The 27461-nt window shown below is 47.2% G+C and overlaps 2 protein-coding genes across 2 annotated transcripts in view; both read left to right on the forward strand.

Moving 5' to 3' along the window:
- Window positions 1-19858, forward strand: part of atm (ATM serine/threonine kinase) — a gene marked incomplete at its 3' end in the record, with an annotated part of 33645 nt that extends 13787 nt beyond the window's left edge. The window contains exons 30-63 of the mRNA XM_079732325.1: window positions 300-474; window positions 1152-1313; window positions 1793-1925; window positions 2232-2327; window positions 2843-3014; window positions 3253-3394; window positions 3669-3848; window positions 4313-4490; window positions 4740-4848; window positions 5186-5341; window positions 5452-5560; window positions 5783-5871; window positions 6035-6137; window positions 6287-6435; window positions 7075-7179; window positions 7338-7457; window positions 7964-8198; window positions 8765-8935; window positions 9264-9383; window positions 9988-10205; window positions 11555-11762; window positions 12275-12400; window positions 12810-12953; window positions 13426-13564; window positions 13854-13936; window positions 14308-14448; window positions 15460-15576; window positions 16029-16178; window positions 17089-17254; window positions 17615-17701; window positions 17837-17951; window positions 18219-18282; window positions 18390-18532; window positions 19675-19858. Coding sequence (XP_079588451.1) covers window positions 300-474; window positions 1152-1313; window positions 1793-1925; window positions 2232-2327; window positions 2843-3014; window positions 3253-3394; window positions 3669-3848; window positions 4313-4490; window positions 4740-4848; window positions 5186-5341; window positions 5452-5560; window positions 5783-5871; window positions 6035-6137; window positions 6287-6435; window positions 7075-7179; window positions 7338-7457; window positions 7964-8198; window positions 8765-8935; window positions 9264-9383; window positions 9988-10205; window positions 11555-11762; window positions 12275-12400; window positions 12810-12953; window positions 13426-13564; window positions 13854-13936; window positions 14308-14448; window positions 15460-15576; window positions 16029-16178; window positions 17089-17254; window positions 17615-17701; window positions 17837-17951; window positions 18219-18282; window positions 18390-18532; window positions 19675-19858 — 4789 coding nt within the window. The remainder of the gene's footprint in view (window positions 1-299; window positions 475-1151; window positions 1314-1792; window positions 1926-2231; window positions 2328-2842; window positions 3015-3252; window positions 3395-3668; window positions 3849-4312; window positions 4491-4739; window positions 4849-5185; window positions 5342-5451; window positions 5561-5782; window positions 5872-6034; window positions 6138-6286; window positions 6436-7074; window positions 7180-7337; window positions 7458-7963; window positions 8199-8764; window positions 8936-9263; window positions 9384-9987; window positions 10206-11554; window positions 11763-12274; window positions 12401-12809; window positions 12954-13425; window positions 13565-13853; window positions 13937-14307; window positions 14449-15459; window positions 15577-16028; window positions 16179-17088; window positions 17255-17614; window positions 17702-17836; window positions 17952-18218; window positions 18283-18389; window positions 18533-19674) is intronic.
- Window positions 19859-21883: 2025 nt separating this feature from the next.
- On the forward strand, window positions 21884-27346 carry LOC307073757 (transmembrane protease serine 2-like; the record flags this gene model as incomplete). The annotated part of the gene is made up of 8 exons (XM_079733717.1): window positions 21884-21947; window positions 22186-22299; window positions 23146-23275; window positions 23642-23752; window positions 24340-24495; window positions 24887-25059; window positions 25814-25950; window positions 26837-27346. 8 exons carry the CDS (start codon window positions 21884-21886, stop codon window positions 27038-27040), a joined length of 1089 nt encoding a protein of 362 aa, XP_079589843.1. The 3' UTR covers window positions 27041-27346.
- Window positions 27347-27461: the final 115 nt, after the last annotated feature.

Below are 27461 nucleotides of genomic sequence, written 5' to 3' on the forward strand. Positions count from 1 at the left end.
CCTTTTCTGTGACCTGTTAAAAAATAAATGCTTTGGTTTAGACCGCTTTCATTTTGGAGGGTTAGAGTAGATTATGTTGCGGCTCTAGGAAAATGGTCAAAATGGCTTCATAAACATTAGTAAAAAGAAGACATCCACTGACAACAAAACATTCTTGTTTCTTCTTAAACCTTCTTTTACTTTAAAGGTTTTAATTTTCCTCGCATGATTCCTGCCTGTGTAAAGCCCTATTTATGGCCTTTGTGTTTGAAGGGGGCTATTGAAACAAACTTGCCTTTCAATGGTTTCTTCTCCTGTAGTCCGGAGCAGTGTGACGAGGTGTGGACCCGCAGCCTGCTGCTGTGCTGTGACCTCCTGGCCGCTGTGTGCCGGGCCGCACTGCAGTTCTGCCCCGACGCTCTGGAATGCCACCTGCAGGTGATCCTGGGTACTCTCACGGCCCAGGTGACCAGCCGACCGGCCATCTCACAGCAGGTGAGGAACCCCACGCTTGGTCTGAAACCTATTTCAGACATTGTTCTTCTTTTAAAGTGTTTCAGTTGAAAAATATGATGTTGGGTGAATTGATTTATGCTTAAAGGAGACATATTATACCACCGGGTGTGAGTGTGATTAGCCTTACCATCCGTTTCGAAAATCTGCAGCACAGGTCTAGGTGGACACGCCCACTAGTGACGTCATATGGGGCAGATTTTTTTTCGAAAAGGCTTGTAAGGCTTTTCACACTCACACCTGGTGGTATAATATGTCTCCTTTAAAAATATGCGGTAGATGGAATAGTTTGAATTGGAAATACGCATTTTAACTGCATGGAATTCGTGGTATTAATAGTACAATAATACATTTTATTTATAAAGGACATCTTTTGATGTAAATCACTTCAAATATTAAGAATTAGAACAATGGAGCTACATAAGCAGGACATTATTACGAGAGGACAGAAAACAAACCAGATTAAAGGCTACATTCAAATGAAATAAAAGACCACATCACGTGAAAGCCAGTGTATAAAAATGGGTTTTAAGATGTGATTTAAAAGAAGTAACCAAGGTATCTCTTCTGCATGTTCTAGATGTGGTTTTTCAAGCAGTGTTCGTCACAGCAGGTTCTCCTTGCCTTGGCTCAGATGCTATTCCTCTCTGGCCCTTTAGGTGCTCTCCCTCTTGAGGTTCCTGGTGGTGGAGAACCAGGAGAAGCTGCGCAGCGCCATCTGCAGGTTGGAGCCCTTCCCCGACGGCCCTGGGGAGTTTAAAGAGCTGCGCTCCGTGCAGCACGAGCTGAAATACAGCTCCGGGACCTTTACTCTGCGACAGGTAACTCAAACTGCCATGGACACAACATATACAAAATACCCCAATGTATATTTTAGTACTTGGAGGGAGTGTTGATATTCCATCATCAGACTTCCATTTATAAAATGTTATCCAAAGCTCCCTTTCCTACCATCTCGTGATTTTAAGGGCTCTCAAACGTCTGATTTCACTTTCAGACCTGTGGTCACTCAAAGCACTCAACAAGTATTGCCTAACATTAACCCCTTCATAAACATATTCTCATACCAACTGTGGTGGAAGCCTCAGACACCTCCACGCAGCTAGGCAGAGCCAGGGATCGAACCAGCAACCTTCTGGTTGCCAGAAAACCCGCTCCACCTTTTGAGCCACTGCTGCCCACTAGCATCCAGCAGCGTTGTGTCATGGATCACCAGTTCCCAGGTTCCTCTAGTATCTTAAGACCACAGGTAGCTTAATTATAAGCCATGGGTCCTTCTTTGCCTCTCTTCTTCCAACAGGAGATAGAGCACTTCCTGTCCGTGACTTCATGTGACACGCTGCCGCTGACCCGGCTGGAGGGTCTGAAGGAGCTGAGCAGACAGCTGAGGCAGAACAAGGCCGCCATCAGAGAGCTGCTGAAGGAGTGCCACGGTGAGGAACGCTCCAGGGGTGGAGGGACTCTGAAGGCTGCTATGGTTGCAAAAAAGTTGACTAAAACACGACTACATTTAAATCGATTTTTTTTGCTAAACCAACATTCTGCAAACATCTTACTTATTAGTTATATTTGCATCATTTATTTTATTTAGTGCAGGATGATTCAGTTAAACAGCAACACATTTTAGAGGAAAGGTAAACTCTTTCTCAATGCTGTACATACCTACATCAAGCCTGAACAGAGTGTGTGTGTTTGTGTGTGTGTGTGTGTGTGTGTGTGTGTGTGTGTCCTGGTTCCAGAGGAGCCCTCAGAAAGTGTGCTGGTGAAGTTGATTCTCAGCCTGCTCCACCTGTGTAAGGTAGCTGCCAACCACCCTGGAGGAGCCCACATCCTAGGTAGCCCATCTGAAATGATTTGTCATTATGGGGAGACTTGTATATGTGGTAACAGTGCTTTTCATGTGAGACTTAGAAGTTTTCATTAGCCTAGGTGACAGTACATTTACGTTACAGTGCTACTAACTCTCTTGAGGCCTCACATTATGGTGGTGTGTCGCCAACATGATATCCCATGATGCATCCTGACGTACAAGCCCTTTGCACTATAATGGAATAAGCAATCAGTCTTATCTATTGGAGATATTGATAACCAACCGCAAACTTCCCCCGTTGTTCACCTTTATTTGTGACTGAATAAATTATGATGAAATAAACTGAAATGTCGTGATATAATCGAATAACATAGTACAAAGTTCTATTCAGAATTCTATTCAGGCGTCAGCTCAGACTAGAAGTTGCATGATTAACATTTCCATCATGCATTTAATCGATAAAAAATACGGGCCTGTATTGCCAGGGAAATGTCCCTGGTCAATAGTTTGATCGCCTCATGCCCCGCCTCACCTTTCTAGAGGCGGCAGGGAGCTGCCTGGGAGAGCTGGGTCCCATCGACCTGTCCACCATCGCCCTGCTGCACGGCAGAGACCCCCTCTACACCCGGGCCGTGACCCTGTTCCCCTCCAGCCACGCCCAGGGCCTCTACATCCTGCTGGACTGCATGAACCACGCCCTCACTCACCACAGGTACTGTGTGTGTGTGTGTGTGTGTGTGTGTGTGTGTGTGTGTGTGTGTGTGTGTGCTTGCGTGTACTCTTTGGATTAAAGAGTCAAATTACTAAATGTTGCCAAATTAATTTGATTGTTGATTTACTTGTCTAATAAGTCTATGACGTTTTTTGTCTCTTTCCATGTAATGCATTATTATTCACCTGCTTTCGTGTGTGTTTGTGTGTGTGTGTGTTTGTACGTGTGTGTTTACCAGTATCGAGGTGAAGAAGGCCGCAGGTCAGTGTGTGAAGAACATCCTGGGTACTCAGTCGGGGGCTGACTTTTGGGAGCAACACAAGGACAAGGAAGAACCCATGCTGGCCTACCTCAACCCCTTCAGGACAGCCAAGAAGAAGGTACCGCCACGCCGTGCTGTTACTATCGAATACAACCGATTAGCTGTTGGTTTTAATGCATGCTGCGAAGCACAGCCAGGTGGAAGTGTGTGCTGTGGTCTGTGTGCATGTGTTCATGTGTGTGCATGTGTGCTGTTCCGGTGAGCCATAGCTGATCAAACTGCTCAGGTTAGTTTTGGAATAAAATCTCGAAAGGCTTGTTTGACCTTTCGATTAAAAGGACGTTGTGTTGGTCAAACTGATGGTCTTCATCCCTACCGTGTGCATGGTTCAGCTGGACGACGGGAACACAGATGTCGGTCCGGAGGAGTCCAAGGAGCTGCTGGAGAGCCAGGAGTTGTGGGTTCCCCAGACGGGGGCCCACAAGCGGTGGCTCAAGACCCTGTGTGCCGCCCTGCTGGACAGCGGAGGGGTCCGCAACCACGTGCTGCTGCTGTCCCGGCCGCTCTGTCTGGTCGGTACCAGGACGCGCGCCTCATAGGGGCCACTTTAGGGTCGCCCTGAGGTCTGGGATCCACATTGTAGATTGGTTTCAAGTCACTTTATGATGCTGGTGAATCCTATACAGAAAAGTGTCTCATCTTACCCTTTCCTAATTTTGAATAATAAAGTTCCTCATTAGTCAAGAACTAGATAAGATAGAGAGATTATTGCAGATATTCAGTTTAAATGTTTATTCGTGTTTAGTGTATTACAGGGCATAATAGTACTTCTAGTACATCTGTTGAATAGTTAACTCACCTAGTGAGTACTTGCAAACATCTACAACCGTCCCTCCATGTCTACTATCTCAGCATCGGTAAAATAAATCCAAACACAGTGCAGCATCCATGTACCCTTTGGGAACTCAGTCATCCAGCCACAGCTGTAGGAGCCCCAGTAAGGCTCTGTCCCCCCCCCCCTCCCGTGTCCCCCCAGGTGCGGGCAGACTTCTGCCAGCGGGCGCTGCCCCTGGTGGTGCATTCCATCCTGCAGGGGGACCGCGACGGCTCCTGGCGCCTGCTTCTCTCCCGCCACGTCCAAGACTTCTTCACGTCCTGCTGCCGCAGCAGCCAGGCCTTGGGCCGCTCTGCCACCCCGCTCCCCGTGGAGTCCGGTAGGGCCCGGGACCTTACCCTCACTCCCTACGACGCTGTGTCAAACCGCATCTGTTGCAGCTGGTTTACGTTGACTTTGGGTCTCTAAAATTGTTCCCTGCAATCCACGAGAGTGCAAGAATTGCAAAATGTCGACCTACTCTCAACTTTTAGCATTTCCCCTGTTCTTCTGGAGCCTTGTGCCGTATGAAATGTAATATACTGCTTTTGTTTATTCTAATCAAACTGTGTTATCGTTGATCTGCCAGGAGACTCAGACATGGTGATCCAGGGGTCTCTGGACAAAGCCTCTCTGAGGACCATGCTGTCAGTGGTGGACTACCTCAGACACCAGCAGAGACCAGTACACACGGACGGGTGAGACACTATCATCAGTGTTACATAGAACTAAAGCTATTACCGGGAATTAATTTAAATTTTCTATTGACTACTGTAGAATTTTGCTTGTCTGTTTTTGTTTGTAGTGAATTTATGTATTTTATTTATCAATGAATTAATAAAATAATTGATTGTAGTTTCTGTAATAAGGTATTCTATTGCAATGTTTTACTGTAATGTTTTTCGATTGTACTGCAAAATGCACTGATGCATGTCCTGTGCGTGGTGCAGCATAGAGTATAGTCCAGTATATATCATATTTTGCTTTGGAATACATACAACCGTAATGTAACAACATGCGCTCCGGGGCCATCAGATCCAGCAGTGCGGTGGGCGACACCAACTCCTGGCTGGAGCTCAACTTCCTGGAGGTGGCCCGGGCCGCCCAGGCCTGCTCGGCCCACTTCACCGCCCTGCTGTACAGCGAGATCTACGTGGACAAGATCAAGGCCAGCACAGAGGAGAGCCGCAGGTCGGCCCGCTCGCACATCGCGTGTCGCCGCCCGTGTTCTGTTTTTAGCAAGGGTGGGGTTCTGTGGATATCCTTGTGTTTTTATACCTGGGTCTGCGTGTTGTCTTCAGGGACCGGTCGAGAGTGTCTCGCAGGATCAACTTTGAGGAGAACAGCCAGACCTTCACCATCTCCAGCCTGACGCAGAAGAGCATGGAAGACAACGGCATCAGCCTACAGGTTGGTTATACGATGTCCCTAGATGGGAATGTGTTGTCAGATATGTCTCTTTTTTTTTTTTGTAATTCTCTTACCATATTAATCCCACGTCACATTGTTATAAAAGGTATCTAAATGGTGCATTCCATGTTCAAGTTGTTTCAATGCCTCAACATGATTTTCTTTTGCTTTACTGCGTCCCAACCGTCTGGCTTCCTGTTGGCGGTTTGTGTGCGTGTGAAGGAGCTTCTGATGGAGGTGTATCGCTGCATTGGGGAGCCTGACAGTCTGTATGGCTGTGGAGGGGAGAAGATGACCAGCCCTCTCACCAGGTGACCAATCACAGACTCCGTAGTTCAGCCCCGGGACCACCTCCCCCACAGCGGCCCACCGTCACAACACCTGCCTGATCTTCTTCATAGATCTTTTTTCGTTTCAGGCATCGGTGTCCAATGCCCAGTGAAACCAAATCACTTCCTTCTCTGTTGTTTGCAGGATTCAAACCTATGAACACGAGGCCATGTGGGGGAAGGCCCTGAGCTCCTACGACCTCCACTCCACCCTGCCAGAGGTCACCCGACAAGTGGGGATTGTAGAGGTACGTCGAGAGAGGGGGTTGCTTAAATATCCGTCATTAATCATATATCTATTCCATATATACAGTGTTAGATCTGCTTCCCCAATGAATGGTAGAAACATGATGCAGTCGGTAACATGTGTGATGTCCCTCTCGGCCGTGGTGAGCAGGCCCTGCAGAACTTTGGTCTGAGCGGCGTGCTGGCCACCTACCTGCGGGGGCTGGACAGTGAGGGCGTGGAGTGGGGGTCTGAGCTGAGGGAGCTCCGCTTTCAGGCCGCCTGGAGGAACACCCAGTGGGACTGTGACCTGCCAGAGAGGTCAGGAACATGGCCTGGTTTGTGTGTTGTCTCTGGGCTCTGGGACCCGATGAGGAATGGAACAGCATGGGTGTCTGTCTGTGTAACGTCTATATTTACATTGAGGGCATTTAGCAGATGCTTTTATCCAAAGAGACTTACAATAAGTACATTTGTCATAAGAATGTGAAAAAATATATCGCTGTCAGTACAATAAGGATGTTCATAGAACCAAGTGCAAAGCACAAAAAATTTAGTCTGGCTATTGCCAGACCAAGCTCAATCGTAGATTGCATGTTGGTCTGGGGAAGCTGCCGTCATTTTCTTCCGCACAAGAGGCGTGATCAACGGGCCTAGTTCAACTGACTCTGTACGCGATTGGCTGCTTGCCATCGCTTCCCTGTCGTCATTGTGTTAAACCAGCCAATAGCGCGCCAAGGGGAAAAGCCAGCTTGGTGATTGGCTCCCACAAAAACGTATCGGATGCAGAAAGAAATGTATTGCTGTTCTCCAGACCCTCCAGATTCTACATAACTAAGTACTATAACTAAATACTACATACAATAAGTGAGTACATTAAGTGGCAGGACGTACAACATACATGAAGCGCTGGCTGTATATTGCTTTCTATGGCTGTTATAAATGTGTTGTTGTTTTCAGGAGTGAGAAAGCCAGCCCTGGCTTCAACGAGTCTGTGTTCGGGGCCCTGCTCGCTCTGAACGATAAAGAGTTCTCAACGTTTGACCGAATCCTGAAGTATGCAAGGTAGGGAGACAAGTTGATGAATTGTACGATATTTGAATTCATTGAATATAAAGTTACACATTGTGACTAAACGTGTTTGTTTTCCTCTGGTCTCCTCTTTATGTGTGTGTGTGTGGGTGTGTTCCCGGTTGTGTGTGTGTGTGTGTGTGGGGGGACAGGGGTGCGGAGGTGGAGGAGCTGTGCCGGGGCAGCCTGGAGGCCGTCTCCTCCCTCTACCCTGCTGTGAGGAACCTCCAGAGCCTGGGGGAGCTCCAGAGTGTGAGGCAGCTCTTCTCCAGGTGAGGGCGCTGAGGAAACAATAATAAATAATAAGCGTGGGACAACTTCAAGATATCACTGATTGTATAATGAGTATCCAGTACATTGGCATTGGTATTCATCTTAACGTTAACAATTTATAAAAAAATTATGTTACAAATAAAATGTATATTCTGCACTAATACAGATCTTCCTTTTAATGCCCACGTTTTTTGCTAAAGATAACATGCGTATTCCCCCTAACAATCTCGTGAAGGGTTAGTTATTCTCCCTTCGGTCCACATAACAAGATTTGTAAAATACTGATATAAGTCATTGGATACGTAGTACGGGCCGCTGGTTTCTTCGCAGTGGCTGTTCCCACCGCTGTTGCCGGCTTCAGTCTCAGTTCCCACCAGACTACATGAATCGGGGGGCAAGTCGCCCCTCTCCGCTGTATCATTGTTGGGGGATCGGACACCTAGGGAGTAGGGGCGTCTAAGCACATTCAGAACGACGACAGCGGCTGCGTTGTGGTCCCACCCAGACCCCTCTCGGACACCACCCTGGCCGAGGTGTGCAGGCAGTGGGGGCAGCACTCCCAGCTGCTGGCCGACAGCGACTTCCCCCTGGTGGAGCCCATCCTGGCCCTGCGCTCCGTGACCATGCAGACACTGCTGGCCCGGCCGGGAGACCCCGACAGCACCTTGTTCCTCAGCTCGGTGCTCACCAACCACCTCATGGAACTCTGCCAGCTAGCGCGCACCGCAGGGAACACACAGGTACTGTGTCCGCAGGAGCTGCTGCCTTTCCATCTGCTTCCTTGCCTCTTTGGATTGCCTGAATGCTACTCATAGCTTAGAGTCTGTGGGCGGTCTTGTTCCAATTGTAATGAGGGTCATTAAAGTAGCCTGTAAAGTGGCTGCTATATGATCTACCTAAAAGTTGCATGTTTAAAGAGGGCATGTTGATGTAGGTAAGAGTTATAGCTAGTTAGGATAACACTATAGAATATAATGGACAAGAGGTAATGCTGTACTTACAAGTTATGTCACGATCAGATTTTTCTGGCAACTTCTTTATGATGAACTTCTAAATCCACAATCGCTCATGATATCTGTAGATTAATTTTTTTTAATGGAGCTCAAAATGTTAATGCATTGAACAAAAGGTCAGTGTGATCTTAGGGCTGGGAAAGGTTAAGGAAAGGATAAGCAAAGCTCTGTAGGAATTTCAATGTTATTGTCATTGCACTGTGAAGTACAAAATGCAAGCAAGCATAGGTAAATAACATCCATTTTAATTGCAAATCTCTCTGCCCTTTATGTGCCACACCGGCTCTGTCCAGCTGGCGGAGCGGGCCGTGTACCAGATGAGGCAGCTCGCAAGAGGAGTGGCCCAAACGGCCGCCGCCTCGTCGTCGTGGCAACTGGAGGAAGCCCAGGTGTTCTGGGCCAAAGGCGAACAGGGTCTCGCCCTGGGCCTCCTCAAGGAGATGATCAACACGTTAGAGGGGCAGGTCAGAGAGACACACACTCATATACATGCACACTCACACACTCACTCACTCTTCCATACACACACACACACACACACATTATATCACTTGTATACCGCAATATGTACGAAAAAGACAATCTCTAAGATGAACAATCTACTTTTTTCTAAAAGCATAATGTTGTGCACCATGCTATTAAGTATACCAAATAATAAACAACTATTGAAAACAAGTGTTGAAATGCTGAAAGAAATCTAAAACATCAGAGTACCTTATTGCAAGTAATTGATGTGTGTGTGTGTGTGTGTGTGTGTGTGTGTGTGTGTGTGTGTGTGTGTGCTCGCTCCAGGTGGATATGAACCCAGCATTGGTTCCTGTCTACACAGAGAGCATGAGGCTGTGTGGTAACTGGCTGGCGGAGAGCTGCCTGGAGAGTCCTGGAGTCATCCTGGAGAATTACCTGGAGAGGGTAAAGAGCCTGCCTGTCTGATAGAGAGAGCTGCATGCTCCTATGACACACAAGGTTCTTCAAATATCCAATACTACAGACAGAGAAGTGAGGTTGTTGATGACTGTAGAAATGATATCAAAGATTCATTCAAGAACTTTAGTCAGGCCATTGGGGCAGTGTCTAGGATTTAGTGGCATGTAGCAGTTAGGTTGCAACCAACTGAATACTAATAGGAAAACTATTGTTTTCCAATGCTGCTTCGTTCTTCAAGGGCTTTACATCCTGCTCAAGAATGCCCACATGTTTGGCTGCGGATGTTGATGAGGGGATTGAACCAAGTACCTTTCGCTGGGAGTCTTAACAGCTTAACCACTCCACTACCCTGCTCCCCTAGCTGGTGGTCATTAACCACATGCATTATTACGTTATCACTCTATTAACAATATTTACTCTTTGTTCAAAGCTGTCCTTAAGCAGGCCTTATTGTGGGATGACAGTGAAGTAATACATACTAAATTCAACCCTCTGTGAGCAGGTGATTCTACATGATGACTAGATTTATTTGGTAAGGATCCAGGGTAACTCTACTCTATGTCTTCTCACACATCTGTTCCCCTCCCAGGCAGTAGAGGTGCTGCAGGCTAACTCGGGCGAGCAGGACCCCCGGCTACAGAGCCAGCGGACCAAGGCCTTCCTGTCCCTGGCACGCTTCTCCGACTTCCAGTACCAGACCATCGATAAATACATGAGCTCCTCTGACTTTGAGAACAAGCAGGTGTTGCTGGAGAAGGCCAAGGTGGAGGTGGACCTGATGAAGGAGCACAACATCGACAGTAACAGGTCTGCCCTCACAGGAGATACGTTTTGTTTTTACTACAAGCACACAAGAGGTCCGCCAACGCAAGCATATGCATACCAGTGCTTTCTATAGTGTTAAGCAATGTTCAAAGGGCCCCTAATATACCACCACGTGTGAGTGTGATTAGCCATTACGAGTAGCAAATGTTGCTTCTCTATCCATCATACATCTAGGTGGACACTCCCACTCGTGATGTCACTAAGGCACAGGAAAGGGCAGAGTTTGTATCAACTTGTAATGGCTATTCACACTCACACCTGGTAGTATAACTGCATATGCTGCAAGGCCTCAATCAACCAACACAACCTCTTTATTTTGGGTATCATTTATTGATGATGTTATTTATTATCCCTTAACAGTGAAGTTGGTTGGCAGCCAGGGACACATATATTCAGACAGCATCCACAACAACAATGCAATGAAATGTAGTGCGACGGGATACTTCAACTTTGCGTAGGAAAGTGTTGCGTGATCTCTCCAACTGTAAAAACCTCTAACAAAAAGTATTGAGCTGTCCCTGTACCAAGATCTTTAACGAGTGTAATCACAGACATATCACGTCACCTTTGTTCATCCTCACTTACCCTCTTCATCAAGCTCTCTGTGTGACCGGGATGCAGACTGTAGGAAGCTGGAGGCCATTTTGTAAGCTCACTCCACCATTCTCTCCCTCCACCTCCGTCCCCCTCCCTCTCTCTCCGTCACCCTCCCTCCCTCTCCCTCCCTCCTCCTCCCCCTCCCCCTCCCTCCCTCCCCCTCCCTCTCCCTCCCTCCCCCTCCCCCTCCCTCCCTCCCCCTCCCTTCCCCCCCCTCCATCCCCCCTCCTCCCCCTCCGTCCCCCTCCCTCTCCCTCCCTTCCCCTCCCCCCCTCCTCCCCCCCTCCTCCCCCTCCGTCCCCCTCCCTCTCCCTCCCCCCCTCCTCCCCCTCCGTCCCCCTCCCTCTCCCTCCCCCTCCCTCTCCCTCCCTCCCCCTCCCTCCCCTCCCTCCCCCCCTCCGTCCCCCTCCCTCTCCCTCCCTTCCCCCCCCCTCCGTCCCCCTCCCTCTCCCTCCCTTCCCCCCCCTCCGTCCCCCTCCCTCTCCCTCCCTCTCCCTCCCTTCCCCCCCCTCCGTCCCCCTCCCTCCCTCCCTTCCCCCCCCTCCGTCCCCCTCCCTCCCCCTCCCTCCCTCCCCTCCCCCCCCTCCCTCCCCCTCCCTCCCTCCCCTCCCCTCCCCCTCCGTCCCCCTCCCTCTCCCTCCCTCCCCCTCCCTCCCCTCCCTCCCTCTCCTCCCTCCCCCCGCCCCTCCCTCTCCCTCCCCTTCCCTCTCCCTCCCCCTCCCTCCGCCCACCAGGTACACTGTGAAAGTGGAGAAGGAGCTGAAGATGGATGAGCTGGCGCTGTCCAACCTGCAGGCGGACCGGCGCCGCTTCCTGTGCAAGGCGGTGGACAACTACGTCCACTGCCTGGCGGAGGGCGAGCAGCACGACGACTGGGTGTTCCGCCTGGCCTCGCTGTGGCTGGAGAACGCCGACCTCAGGGAGGTCAACGCCAGGATGAAGGTGGGCGGGACACACGCACACACCCACGCACGCACGCAAAGACACGCACATATGCGCGCATGCAAAGACACACACACACACACGCTCAAAGACACACACACGTGCAAAGACACACACTTACACACACACAAAGACACATACACACACACACATGCAAAGACACACACACACACAGGCAGACACATACAAACACGCAAAGACACACGCAAAGATACACATGCAAAGACACACACACACACACAAAGATACACGCAAAGACACATACACAAAGACACACACACAAAGACAAACATATACACACACATACACAGCGTCTTAAATAAAATAACATTTTACACACGCTTGATAAATAAACGCGTGCAGGGTTGCACACTCACTCGTTATTTCACATTTTCTATTTATACTTCTTACAAGCTATATCAATTTACAAAGTCAAACTTTTTCACGCACAAACATGCAGCCCTTCTGGTCGGTCCTTCATGTGGTGTGAGCTGAGAGTGTGTGTGTGGCAGGTCGGAGTGAAGAGGATTCCCTCCCATAAGTTCCTGCCCCTAATGTACCAGCTGGCGGCCCGCATGGGCACCAAGATGTCCACCGACACCACCGAGGACGTGGGCTTCCATGACGTCCTCAATGACGTAAGGCTGCCCTTTAATGGAGGGCATCTGATCAGTGAAATGTGCTGAAATAGGGATCATTATCCCAAGTAGAGGAGTTTTCATGATATTTACTTAACGAGCGTCCTCATGCATTTCAAGTCCAATCAAAATTAAAACCAAGCTATTTATAATTTCCGCTACCTAACAACCAAAACTGATAGCTCAATGCACATATAGCAGTAAATGTTGGAGCAATTTCGATAAAAATGGACTGCATGCATAAAAATACTATAAAAGCCTATAATGGCGTTGGTTGAAATTGTTTGAATAGTTCATCCGTCTTATCGCCTTAAGTATTATTGTTAAGGGTGTAAGTTCCGAGGTCCTCCTGCCTACATGGCGTGCTTCATGGCCATTGTTGTTGTTGTTGTTTGTGTGGCGTTGACAGCTGATCCTGCGCGCGTGCCTTCAGCACCCCCACCACACACTGTTCATCATCCTGGCTCTGGTCAACGCAAACAAGGACGCCAGCTTCACCATCAAGTCCCGGCTGTCCAAGAGCACGCCGCAGCAGCCCTCAGCGCTGGACCTGGTAGGACCTCTGTCCGTCTGTCTGTCTGGCTGTCCGTCCTTCCGGAGTATTTCATGGTTCTGTCCATCCAGAGTATGCTGCCGTTCTCCCAGCAATCATCAGTTATCGAATGTCTATGAAATGTTTGTATTGTTCGTATGTGGAGTCGTGGACTCAACTGTACATTTGAGTACTTGCGTGTGGCATTGTATATGTTCAGGTCATGTGCCTGTGTCGTCTTGTCTAGTGTTTTGTCTATTTGTGCAAAGTGCACTCAGGGGTCTCTTGAAAAATATGAAACATTGTTGAATAAATGAAGGTCGAATAAACCAAATATTTATGTAGAAGTCCATGTTAGTACCTTTTCCCTTTAACAAGCAAAGTAAAAAGGTGAAAAAGGTCCCCTACTACTAATACGCGAGACTATTCTGTACTACATGGGATATCCCGGCCTGGGATCCCTGGTTGATGGTCATGTGTGCCGCGGCTACAGGAGCGGTCAGAGGTGGCCCGGAAGATCATCGGCGTGGTGAGGAAGAAGAGGGGCGCCATGCTGAAGGGCATGGAGTACCTGTGCGACGCGTACATCACCCTGGCTTACATGGACGCCAGCAGACACAAGCAGGAGAAGAGTGAGTTCATCGACCCTGTGTGTGGGTGTGTGTGTGTATGTGTGCGTGTGTGTGCGTGTTCTTTATTTTTCTGTGTACTCCACGCAAGAAAGCCAGCTCAGTGTGTCTGTATATTATGTGTGTTCTGTCTAGAGGTTATGCTAATATTATTTATTCAGCAAGTTTTCCTTCCTTTTGTTTGGTACCAAGTCTGCGAGGTCAGGTTCATATCCATACGTCTGGCAGGGCGTCTGAGTAACCGAGGCAGTGTGATCATTCGGTGTGGTGTGTCTGACGTGTTCCTTCACAGAGCCCCTTCCCATTCCTGCTGATCAGCCCATCATGAAAATACAAGACCTGGAAGAGGTCACCATTCCCACTGTGGAGATTAGGGTGTGTAATCATTTACTTTTGAGTCATGATTCTTGACTGCAATTCGACGAGGGTTGTTTGCTTTAGATGTGATGTAACCTTTCATAACAAACACTGCCTTATAACCACATAGGCGACATGCCATGTAGCGACCCATGTTCGACTCGTCATTCCCTCTCTTCTGCGACCCGCTGTCTATCTTGACTCTCCCCTCCATAGCGGCACAAGAATATATACATATAGATACAGTAAATCGATGAAATAAGTTGTCACACCAAAAGCCATGAATTTTGTGACTGTCAATACTGTGATGATGGTCGTAACTGTCCTTAGTCACAGTCAGTCACAGTCAGGTTGTTGTATCAAAGCGCGCGTGTTTCTGATGCCTATAGGTAGATCCGTCGGGTTGCTATGACGACGTGGTCACCATACGCTCCTTCAAGCCCCAGTACCGCCTCGTCGGGGGAGTCAACCTGCCCAAGATCATCGACTGTGTGGGCTCGGACGGCAGGAGCCACCGACAGCTGGTCAAGGTGTGTGTGTTTGTGTGTGTGTGTGTGTGTGTGTGTGTGTGTGTGTGTGTGTGTGTGTGTGTGTGTGTGTGTGTGTGTGTGTGTGTGTGTGTGTGTGTGTGTGTGTGTGTGTGTGTCCTTGTAATAATAATAATTGTTTTCTATTTATTGCACTTTTTTAAGTACTCAAAGACATTATCCACAAGGCGCAAAATACAGGAGCAAAAACAATCAGCAGAACATCATTAGAAAGTCACATAGGAACATCTGAAAGCCTACCAATAAAAGGGGAGAAAGAGGGACGTGAATGTGAGGAGAGTTGGATGTTAAGAGAAGTGTTTTTAGTGAGAGGGGAGAGGTGGATTTTTGAATCTGTTTGGGGAGGGAGGGTAGGGCCCCGCCCCCCCAGGTTTGGTGCCTGGTTCTGGCGGGTGCCAGAGTGAGAGATGAAAGAGAGAGCGAGTGAAAGAGAAAGAATGCAAACCTGCGTGACTTGTGTGTTTATCCTACACTTGTGTGCGTACTTCATACCTAAGTGAAGTATGGGTTTGATGTGTATTTAAAGGTGTTTGAGTGTGTTATTAGCTCGTCAGCTGTGCCGACCATAATAGCTCAGACTTCACTTCTTTGATTGGTTTGCTTTGCGGTAATAATTAACCATGTTTGTGTTCTTGTCGCTGTGGGAGATAAGAGGTTAGTTACACATGTATTCACTGTGTGCTTTTGTTGTAAAAACAAAGCATTCCTACGGAAAATTCCAGGCTAACAACACTACTTCGAAATGAGTGGGAACATTTCAGGGAAGGTCTGTGGGCCAATCAGTAAACCGATGTGCTTTTTAATTAAAGACATTTTAAATACAAGTCTTAATAAAATCGAATAATACAATATGAAAAAGATTTTCTTTACAAATTCATTAAAAATAAAATAAAATAGGAAGCATCTCAGGATGCAAGAATTGGTTAAATCTGGGAATCCACAGGAAATGTTGAGTATGTAACCCGGTGTTCTAACGATGACCTTTGTCCTTAGGGCCAGGACGACCTGCGGCAGGACGCGGTGATGCAGCAGGTGTTCTCCATGTGCTCCACACTGCTGCAGCGCAACGCCGAGACGCGGCGCAGGAAGCTCCACATCCGCAGATACAAGGTGACGCCGCAATAGAGGCTGTCTCTCTAGCTAATGCAGCACGCAGGACTGTGGAGTTTCCTGAGGAACTGATCCCATTTCCAACGTCTCCTCACAAGACCAACAATACACTATCATCATGACCAAAAAAGGCTTTAAAAATGAACTAGGAACTTCATCTGCTTGAACTTTCTCTTTGTTTATTTTTGAACACAGTGTTCTGCTTTCAATGTTGCTCCAGAATCAACATCAACGCAGACAGAATATTATCAAGAAAATACAGAAAACACTTCTTTCACCTCTTCTTTCATATATTTTTCCCCCCCTTTTCCCACTTTTAATGACCCCTCAATCATCCCACTTTTAATGATCCCTCCATGATCCCACTTTCAACTTCCCTAGGGGTATGTTCTCGGTCACGATGGACAATCGGTGGTCTGACTCTTGAGTTATGCCCGGCCCCCCTCTCCCAGGTGGTCCCCTTCTCCCAGAGGAGCGGTGTGCTAGAGTGGTGCTCGGGCACGGTGCCCATCGGGGAGTTCCTGGTGGACCCCCAGAAGGGGGCCCACGGGCGCTTCAGGCCCCAGGACTGGCCCAACATGGCCTGCCGGAAGAGGATGATGGTGAGCGCTGACCTCCCCTCACTCTCACGCTGCTGCTGGGGTCTATATCAGGCCCGCAGAGGTTTACAGGGGGGCCGCGAACATTGAGGATGTTTCCTCTGGGAGTCTGACCCTGACGCCTGCCAGAATGTTATACTGGGCTTATTCACTGTATTAGACTGTTTAACTCATTCTGAACAGGCGCACTGCGTGTGACACGGCAAACGACAAATACGGGAAAGGAGATGTCAAGTTGTTTAGAAATAGACCAAAAAAGTGGCAAAAATATTTCAAGACCATCAAAAAATGTACACTACCGATCTAACGATTGGGGTCACCCAGACAATTTCATGTTTTCCGTGAAAACTCACTTATATTCAACAGTTTTCAGCTCTGCTTACATAATTGCACAAGTGTTTTCTAATCATCTATTAGCCTTTTAACAAGATGAGCTAAACAACGTACCATAAGAACACAGGAGTGATCGTTGCTGGGAATGGGCCTCTGTACACCTGTGCAGATATTCCATTAAAAAACTGCCTTTTTCAGACAGAATAGTCATTGACCACATTAACAATATTTAGACTGTAATTCTGATAAATTTGGTGTTATCCTCATTGAAAAAAAAGTGCTTTTCTTTAAAAAAGGAGGACATTACTAAGTGACCCTGAACTTTTGAACGGTAGTGTATATAATAAAAATCCAACACTAGCTGCATTCCAAAGAATGTAGGAATGGGGCTGATTGAATATGTATCTTGGTGGTTATAGGCAAGGGAAAACTATGCAAGGAGCATTAAGAATACAAAATGAAACGTTGAACATATAAAGTGGAGGTGGGCCGATATGTTCATTAAATCGCCTCCTCTAAGCTTTGAGTCCTTTAGTTGGAGACTAAACACCTCCAAACCCTGTGCTGCCCTCCCCTGTAGGAGGCCCAGCGGCAGGGCCTGGAGGGGAAGCTGACGGCCTACAGCGAGGTGTGCGGACACTTCCGGCCCGTCTTCCGCTACTTCTGCATGGAGCGCTTCCTGGACCCGGCCGTGTGGATGGAGAAGAGGCTGGCCTACACCCGCAGCGTGGCCACTTCCTCCATCGGTACGCACCCGTAACGGGGGGGGGGGGGGGGTTGTTAATAACATCACATTACTACCGCTGTGTGTCAGTCACTGACTCATGTACGGTCATGTCTCACACAACAGGATGAAAAAGATGTAAATTAACTTCTTTCAAAAAATAGATGAATATTTTTGTATTCATATGAATATTCCTCACCCAACCTTGATTTAATTCTACTTTATAATTAGTAATACCAAGGTAGGGCCACACAATATGATGGCTGTATTGTAAAAGCTAATGAAGCGCAGGCTTCTTTAGTGTACGAAATAGACTGTACTTGTATGAATGATGCTTTTGTATAGGAGCTAATTCCTGCAGTCTTGTGTTTTTTCTCCTCAGTGGGTTACATCGTAGGCCTGGGTGACCGGCACATCCAGAACATTCTGATCGACGAGCAGACCGCAGAGCTCATCCATATTGACTTGGGTAAGAAATCGCTGCATTTAGATTCAGTATAATAAATAGTATAGGCGCTTTTCTCCTGGACACTGCCTTAGGAATAACTGTCCGGACCGGGCCTGCCTCAGTCAGTGTGTTTCTGTTCTGTCCGCCTCTTTGAAGGCGTGGCCTTTGAGCAGGGCAAGGTCCTGCCCACCCCGGAGACGGTTCCCTTCCGGCTGACCCGGGACATGGTGGACGGCATGGGCATCACCGGAGTGGAGGGGGTGTTCAGGAGGTGAGACCCAAACTAAGACCCCTCTCATGAGCCATCTACAAACTGAAATTGTGTCGTTCATCAGAACAGCATGACGTACATGTCTTCCTGAAAGGGTAGGAGGAATGGATTTAGCCCAGATCTGTTGCTCAAAGCTGATTTCCAAAGCTACCCCAAACATTTGGGCTGACCTTGTCACCCCCACTGCTTGCTCAGGACAATAACTGCAAGAAGCTCTTGATGACCTCAGTATTTTATACCATCATATATGTATTTGGTAACGATCAGATGCTGCGAGAAGACCATGGAGGTGATGAGGACCTCCCAAGAAGCGGTTCTCACCATTGTCGAGGTAGGACGTCCAAAAGGTCACTGTACAATAGTCAGTTTAGCTTTCTACACCCTTGATTGCCAGGTCCACCATCCCGTTGTCCGTCCTCCCTCCCCGCCGCTCCCCAGGTGCTGCTTTACGACCCGCTGTTCGACTGGACCATGAACCCCCTGAAGGCCTTCCAGCTGCAGCACGTAGAGCAGCAGGAGCTCAACGCCACGCTGCACCCCACCCTGGGGGCCGACGACATGGACCACCACGCCAAGGGCAGGTGGGTGTGTGAGAGGGAGGGAGAGAGCGTTTAAGACAAGAAGGGGTGTTCTGAAGGAGTGTAGGGTTGTGGCCTTTTTTTGTGAAATCAAAGGACCAGTCTTCATTGGGGCATGTAGGGAAGATAGGTCGTGTTTAATGGTCATGGTAGAGCTTGATTTTACTTAAGGTTGCTGTATGAGGAAGGAAGACGGGTGACTATATGGGGTTCTTGGTAACAAAGGCATGCAGCAGAAATGTGTAGTAGTTGTTTACAACAAAATGGCAAATTCTAATTGTTTTGGTCTTAGACGGACCATTTCCATGTGTTTGTCCTAGTTTGTATAGTTTGTCTATTCATTCTGTCATCAAACTTTCAAACTCTCTCTTGCTCCCCCTCTGTCTCCCCCCCCTCTCTCTCCCCCCCCCCCTCTGTCTCTCCCCCCCCCCTCTGTCTCTCCCCCCCCTCTGTCTCCCCCCCTCTGTCTCTCCCCCCCCCTCTCTCTCCCCCCCACCCTCTGTCTCTCTCCCCCCCTCTGTCTCTCCCCCCCTCTCTCTCCCCCCCCACCCTCTGTCTCTCTCCCCCCCCTCTGTCTCTCCCCCCCCCTCTCTCTCCCCCCCCTCTGTCTCTCTCCCCCCCTCTCTCTCCCCCACCTGTCTCTCCCCCCCTCTGTCTCTCCCCCCCCTCTGTCTCCCCCCCCTCTGTCTCCCCCCCCCTCTGTCTCTCCCCCCCCCCTCTCTCTCCCCCCCCTCTGTCTCTCTCCCCCCCCTCTGTCTCTCCCCCCCCTCTGTCTCCCCCCCCTCTGTCTCTCCCCCCCTCTGTCTCTCCCCCCCCTCTGTCTCCCCCCCACCCTCTGTCTCTCTCCCCCCCCTCTGTCTCTCCCCCCCTCTCTCTCCCCCCCCCTCTGTCTCTCCCCCCCTCTGTCTCCCCCCCCCGTCTCTCCCCCCCCTCTCTCCCCCCCCTCTGTCTCCCCCCCCCCGTCTCCCCCCCCTCTGTTTCTCCCCCCCCACTCTGTCTCTCCCCCCTCTGTCTCCCCCCCCCTCTGTCTCTCCCCCCCCCCCCTCTCTCCCCCCCCCTCTCTCTCCCCCCCCCTCTCTCTCCCCCCCCCCCCCCCCTCTGTCTCTCCCCCCCCTCTGTGTCTCTCCCCCCCCCCCCCTCCACAGCAGTGACAGCCAGAGCTTCAACAAGGTGGCGGAGCGGGTGCTGCTGCGGCTCCAGGATAAGCTGAAGGGGGTGGAGGAGGGGGCGGTGCTCAGTGTGGGGGGGCAGGTCAACCTGCTCATCCAGCAGGCCATGGACCCCACCAACCTCAGCCGGCTCTTCTCCGGATGGCAGGCCTGGGTGTAGACGGGTGGTGGTGGTGGTGGTGGTGGTGGTGGTGGTGGTGGTGGTGGTGGTGGTGGTGGTGGTGGGCTGCAACTGTCTTTGTATATATAACCAATGTGCAAATCAAACCTGATGCCTTTACCAGTAGTGTCATGACCAGTAGAGTAGCATTACCAGTAGAGTTATGACCAGTAGGGTACCATTACCAGTAGAGTCACAGCCAGTAGAGTGCCATTACCAGTAAAGTCATGGCAAGTAGAGTAGCTTGACCAGTAGATTCATGGCCAGTTATGTTGGTAATTGTTTGATCTGGCAGCAGAATGTAAGACTTGATAGATATAGATTATATATATAGCTATATATATGGTCCCGTGTTCAGTCTTCTGTCTACTTTGACGTTGTCAAAGGTCCTACTTCCTAGGTGTAATCATTTATTTGTAGTTGGGTGCTGTGGAGCATGCTGCGCTATGCAACAGGACATTACATTTGATCCAGGTAAATAACAGCTGCATGTTATTTGAGACTGTTAATCTCTCTGTAGTCATTATTGAGAAATGTATCACCAGATGACCACAAGCCGGTGAGCCAAGTCAAAAGGTTTCTGATGAACTCTGCACTCTACACCACAGAGGAATTTGTGTTTGTTTGTGTTTATATATTTGTGTTTATTTTTGAACCTATCTATAGATATCGTCCATTTTGTTTTTGTAATATACCAAAGCTTAGATTTTTATGCGAGAGTGAGACAACTTTATCCGAGTAATAAATTGAATGTAAAACTAATTACAATTAGTTTGAAAAAAAACCCTTATTAAAATGATGCCTTAAGTGATTGTGTTGAGGGCGTGTTGCACCTCCCTTGCATAAGTATAATTTTATTCTGACTGCCGTCCTTTTTTTCCCCGTGACAATTCCTCGGCCCCAGATAGAGACCAAACTTGACTGTTGTTATTGACAGACTGTTCCTGTTTAAACCCCAAATGTACAAAGAGAATGTGTAAAATTGTAATAACTTGTAATAACTAATAACTTCGCTCTATTTTTTCTATAAATGTTGTCACCCTTCTTCCTTCCTGTTATACTGTAACTATATTATTTAAATCAAGATTTTACAAAATAATAAAAAATGACTTATGAACTTCACATACATGCCCCACTAAAAACTGGTCCTTTGGTTTTACAATAAAAGCCACAAACCTGCAGAACATCCCCTTTTGTCTTAAATGTGTGCTCTCTCGCTCTCTCTCACGATGGACGAGGTGTGTCCACTACAAGTGGTCAAATACTCCTTATTGCTTCAGGTGGTTCGAGAGATCAGAGACAACAGCAGAGTTGTGGGAACTTTACTAAAGGGTTTTTGATTTCCTAAGGGGGAACACACAAAATGACAACCAATCAGGTAAACTGCAATTTGTATTCTTTAATTTTAAAAAACTTTAAACATATCCAAAATAGCTGTCTTTTACATGATTAAAAATAAAGTGACCTCAGTATTAAGGAAATCCATCCAACCCTATTCCTGTTTGGCTGTAAATCCATCCATGATCTACTGAATACTCTCAGAACGTGGACCTAGATCATCCTTTCATCAGCGGGTATAAACTAATCTCTTGACCCGTCCAAGCAGGAGCCGCAGTACGTTCACCATCTAGAGCCACCGTTTGCTCCTCCACCACCTCCTCTGGTCCTATACTCAGACCCTAAGCACAAAGGTACTATATAGAACTATATTATTGTGTTTGTAAAAGCATATCTTATTTAGAAAATGTATATATTTGCATATATACTTTTTGGTATTTAAGTATTGGTAACTGCACTTCAACCGTTTAATTTGTTCTGCAATTAGCGATAAAAGGATAGTATACATTTAGAAACATGGATGAAATATGATGTATAATTACTTGCATAACATCGGTTTTATTTATTAATCTTATTGATAATAAAGGTGTCAACGGTTTATGAAAAGTAATTTCATGTCTCGTGTTTTGCTTTCCATTGTCACGCTGTATCTCTGCAGGTGTTAGACACTGGTGTGGCCGCTACTTTATGGCTATAATCTATAGCCTGCTTCTTCTGCTACTGGTGGCCGGTGTCCTCTTTGGTTACTACTGTAAGTACAGCGGAACATACGTGTATACATCCAACTCATTTAATATCGCAAGGTTTTGGGGGTTATGTGTGTCTGTCTCTGTGTCTATCTGTCATTGTGTGTGTGTGTGTGTGGGGGGGGGGGGGGGGGGATAATGTGGAATAAACGTAATGCTAATATCCTATGTGTCAGTGTCACACATACATCACCTTGGCATGAGTCCCGCACACAGGTGTCCCATGATGTTTCTGCTGTGCAGGGTCGTCTCCCTGCGTAAGGGGCGTGGCGTGTGGTGACGTCGGCTGTGTCTGGAAGTCCCAGTGGTGTGACGGCGTCAGAGACTGTCGGGGAGGCCAGGATGAATCCTCCTGCTGTACGTGTAAATCGATATATATATATATATATATATATATATATATATATATACATTACATGTTACATACATTACATGTCCTATTTGTCACACACCTTGACACGAGTCATCACACACACACACACACACACACACACACACACACACACACACACACACGTGTAATATGATGTTCAATATGGACTGACAGGGTTGTCTATATATATATATATATATATATATATATATATATATATATATATATATACACACATTAATTGATGACAGGTTTCCTCTATATGAACATAGCAGGATAGTCAAGTTGTCAGGGCTTCGACTCCCAGCGGTCGACGGTAATATATATATATATATATAGTTGTTATTAGACAACGTTAATTAAACGTAAGCAAAATTCAAATGCAAAATATGCACAAGGTGTAAAGACAATAGTGTTTATTGCATAAATGAGAAACGTTAGTGTGTTGCTCCACTGGAGAGAGAGAGAGAGAGAGAGAGAGAGAGAGAGAGAGAGAGAGAGAGAGAGAGAGAGAGAGAGAGAGAGAGAGAGAGAGAGAGAGAGAGAGAGAGAGAGAGAGAGAGAGAGAGAGAGAGAGAGAGAGAATTAGAGAGAGAAAATTAGCTGGTGTGGCAAAACCATGTAGACGTTGGCCTAATGAGTCCCACAACAACACAGGGTGGGAGGAGGGTAACGTTTAAGGCCCTAGGGGTTATATCACTCATTTAAATATTAATTAAAACATTGGATGGTACCTCCTCTGCCCTCCCGCTAAACCTTCGATGGGGGGATGCAATGAGAGGGGCCAGGGGTTGGGTGCTCATGCTGTGTTCGTCCTGGTGGCTGTGCAGTGAGGCTGTACGGCCCCAGCTCCCTCCTGCAGGCCTACTCCTCACAGACCGGCTCCTGGAGGAGCGTGTGCTCCCAGGGCTGGACGGACCACCAGGGCAGGGCCAGCTGTCAGCTGATGGGATACGACCGGTAAGGACAATGTTAACGCGTGACACACTGATAGACTGATGAAGTAGCCACTTGTGGAGGGAATCCATCAATATATATTCTGTATTCTCATATATTCTGATCGAATATATAATTCTGACAATAAATAATATAGGCATTCCTTTAGAGTATTTTGTACACTTGTAATAACTATGATGAAATCGAACTTTTTTTTGTGTGCAGTACATTTTTGTTGACATACGGTGTTTATTTTGATATGCGCACCAATTGATTAAATCATATAGGCTACATGTTTTTAATGCATTTATCTTTCGACCCTTTAACCCATATTTTCTTTCATTAAACTCCCATGAGCGATTATATATAACAATGCGGTGTGCTGGGCAGGAGCACCTATGTGGCGTCAGGGCAGCAGCAGGGGTGGTCTGACCGGGGGTTCTTCACCGCCAGACCTGGGTGGAGACCCGAAGTGGCCTTTCTTCAGCAGCTTCTCCTCAGGTAAGAGCCCCCTGCTGGTCAAAGGTAGGAGCACACTGCCATAATGCTAGACCTTAGCCTCACTCACTCACTCACTCACTCACTCACTCACTCACTCACTCACTCACTCACAAATAAACAATGAATTACAAAGTATTACTTTTGGTCTTTGTCTCATCTGCAGTGATACATGTCCCGACAACAGACTGGTGACCTTGCGTTGCATCGGTGAGCAGTCCTCCCCTCCCCCTCTTATCTCTGTCAATCGAAAATAATCGGATTAAGGTATATTTATTGTGATACTGTTTTCACTGTATCCACCCTTGTCGTTGAACGCAAGGAATAATTCAAATAACATGTGGTAAGGTAAGGTGGTAACCCTTCATCAATCTCACGTGTTTGGGTGAGAATGATTTTATGATAGTATATCATTCCTTATTAATAACAAAGAAATATGAAATCAATCGGATCACATAAAATATCAAATAAAAGGGAGGAGAAATTCGACCTCTAATCCCGACACAAGGGTCTTAGTTAACGTCCAGACGGACAAGGGTCGCCACTGCAGCCGTCTGACGGACCCCTTCTTGCCCCTCAGACTGTGGCAGGGGGACGGGGGGCTCTGGCCGTCTGGACCAGCAGCCGCAGGGGGTCCGGGGGGATTGGCCCTGGGTGGTCAGTCTGCGGTTGGGGGGCGTGCACCGCTGTGGAGGAGCCATCATCACCCCCCGCTGGGTGGTCAGCGCAGCGCACTGTGTGGTCAGGTGAGTGGCTGTCTGTGTGTAGGCCTTCCGTGGCGGGAGTCTGTTTGTGTTGTGTACACTAGAATGAATCAAGCCATGGTTGATATCGATTTTCCCTTGAGATCTGCTCAGTGTTTTCGTTTGTTTGACTGACGATGGTACACCTCATAATAAAAACCTGGAGATTTTCCTTTTGGCCAAAAATAACATGCATATACATGTTTATTTTCTGTCGTGGATTATCATCAACAAATTAGCTAATGGCCAGTATTAACAGTTTCCAGAAGATTCTCTCATGGATATGTTATATGAGGGTAGGACATGACAAAGGCACATGTGTGTTCTTTAAATATGATTGGCTTTCATCATCAACCAACTTGACCCCCAGCTACTGTCTCTTCTGCTCCTGCAGTGACCACCACCCTGGCGACTGGACTGTGTACGCTGGGGTAGAGAAGTCCAGGGACAACCTGTTCAGCCCCCCCCACTCTGTGAGCAGCATTGTGGCCCACGAGGGCTTCAGCAGACTGACCATGCAGAACGACATAGCCCTGGTCCAGCTGTCCGGGCCCCTGAACATCACGGGTGGGGGTCCCATGATTAATCAATGACAATTACTTTTTATTATTGTCATGGTAATTTCCATAACGTTAAGCATGTAATACACTAGTTCACAAGAGGACATACTCAATATATTATAATGTACTGTATATAGAATGAAATAACTCTTTCTAATAACTTTACCTGTGAACAGAGGGTAACAAGTAGTTACAACGATTTAAAGTCAACTTTATTTTCATTGTCCGTAATCACAGTTACAATCTCAAACACCTTCACAGGCCCACATTTATACGATCAAACCAAAAGGGAAGTACAGAAGAGGGATGCTTCAATTAAATGCATAAGGTGCCGCAATATAAATCTTAAATAAGGCATATATTCTGTAGAGGCCCTTTTCATCTATCAACGGTAGAAAGAAGGAAATGTGCCTAAAGCTAAAACCCACAAGAGCCGCTGAAGTCAGGCCTAGTAACAGTAGGGAAGGTGCACCTCAGGTGTACCTAGTTACACGAACAAGGTGAAAATTATCTAATTTCTTAACTTTTTTTCCCTTCCAAGTCTCTAGTGATATCAGAGCTGTGTGTCTCCCAAACACGGGAGTGAACATCATCCCATCTCAGAACTGCTCTGTGCTGGGGTTCGGTGGAGCGCCAAATGAAGGTCAGATGCTGATGAGAACTTGTGATAATAAATGATAATTGTAATATTATCCGGCACAACTTTTGACCTGACATCCAATCTCTCCACATTAACAAGTAACACATGTTTGTGTTATCAGACACTCTGTGCCTGATGGAGGCTGCTGTAGAGCTGGTGGACAGCAATACCTGTAACAGCTCCCACGTCTATGAAGGCAGGATCACCCAGGATATGATATGTGCTCAACATATGAAGGGGGAACACAGCATTTCCCAGGTAGGACCCATCCAATGCACGGTCAAATAAACTACAAACTACCAAATAAATCAAACAAGCACACGCAAGAACACGCTTGCACACACGCAAGCACGCACACACACATGCAGACACATGCATGCACGGACCGATGCGTGTCCTGAAATGTGTTGCCTAAAGGGTTTTGAGTGATGCATGCCCACCACTGATGAGACTACATTATGTTTTTATACGTTTCAAGTGTTTATTCGATGTGATGGGTATCACACACCTTATGCAGACGTCATATGCCTTCACTAGCTCAATAGGCTTTTATCACAGCAGTGTAAATGTAGGGGCGACCACAGGTGTATCCTAGGATAACAACAAATGCAAAAATTGTATGAACCCGAAAATTGTATTAGGCCTACTACAAATAATAAAGTCTGGATTGTTGATCTGTTATCAAGGTATTGGCCAGAACTAGCAAACATAAGAAAGTGTCTGTAAATGTTTCAAATAAACACTCTGTTGACTGACTACTGTAGAAAGAAAATCCCCTTCCTATTTTCCCGAATCAATTCATCTTCCTTAGAATATCTGGTAACTATTCAGAAAAAACAAGTCTTAACTGTTGCCCTGCAGTTTTGTTTTATATGTATATATTTGAATTCTAGACTGAGACAAGATGTATGTAATGTTCATCATGTACATTAAACAATAACACTTTTATTTGTATATATATTTAGATTTTACAGTCTTCCATTTTTAACATGACAGGCTTTTAGGCCTGGGTGAACATCAGCTGCAGAGTCCCGTTCTTATGAGACCCCAGAGACCAATTGCGCAGATTAATTATTTTCAGGACCATTTACCAGAGTACATCAGTATGTACCGCAGCCTTCTGTGTTTATGAATTGGTTTCCAGGGTGACAGCGGAGGCCCTCTGGTGTGTGCGGAGGACGGTGTGTGGCGTTTGGTGGGGGACGCAAGCTGGGGAGGGCAGGACGACCTGTCCGACAAACCCGGTGTCTTCGGCAACGTCAGCCATCTCCTGGGCTGGATCCACCGACAGATGAAGGTGGGAAAGGTTTCTGGTGTGTTCAGTAGTGAGATGAATGGTGTTGATTAATATGTTCTAATGGCCGCTCCCTCTGATTTCCTCTCCTGTAGAAGTCTGACGACGAATCCATTCTGGCGTCTTGATTGGGCAGTGTAATAGTTTTTAGCAATATTTTTGGGCTGATATTCAAGCACATGAACCTTTGTACAGATGTATTTTATAACTTATATTTAAATGCCATTTTGTTGTATTTGAAAAGCAAAATGCATTGTAGTTTGTATGACTAGCATATTGTAAGGCCCTGGTTAGTCAAAAGCTCAAGGTAAAATGTTATTGTTTTTGTAGATTAAAAGTTATTATGAAGTATCCTTATTTTTCCTGTCAGTATAAAGTGAGTGCAGATTGTACCCAGATAATAATGAGGTACCATGAGCTAACACAGGGTGTCACTCCCAAACATAAAGCCACTGAGAAATGAATGTCCTCCATT

Source organism: Pollachius pollachius, assembly GCF_949987615.1.
Source record: "Pollachius pollachius genome assembly, chromosome: 3".
NCBI classification, from domain to species: Eukaryota; Metazoa; Chordata; class Actinopteri; order Gadiformes; family Gadidae; genus Pollachius; species Pollachius pollachius.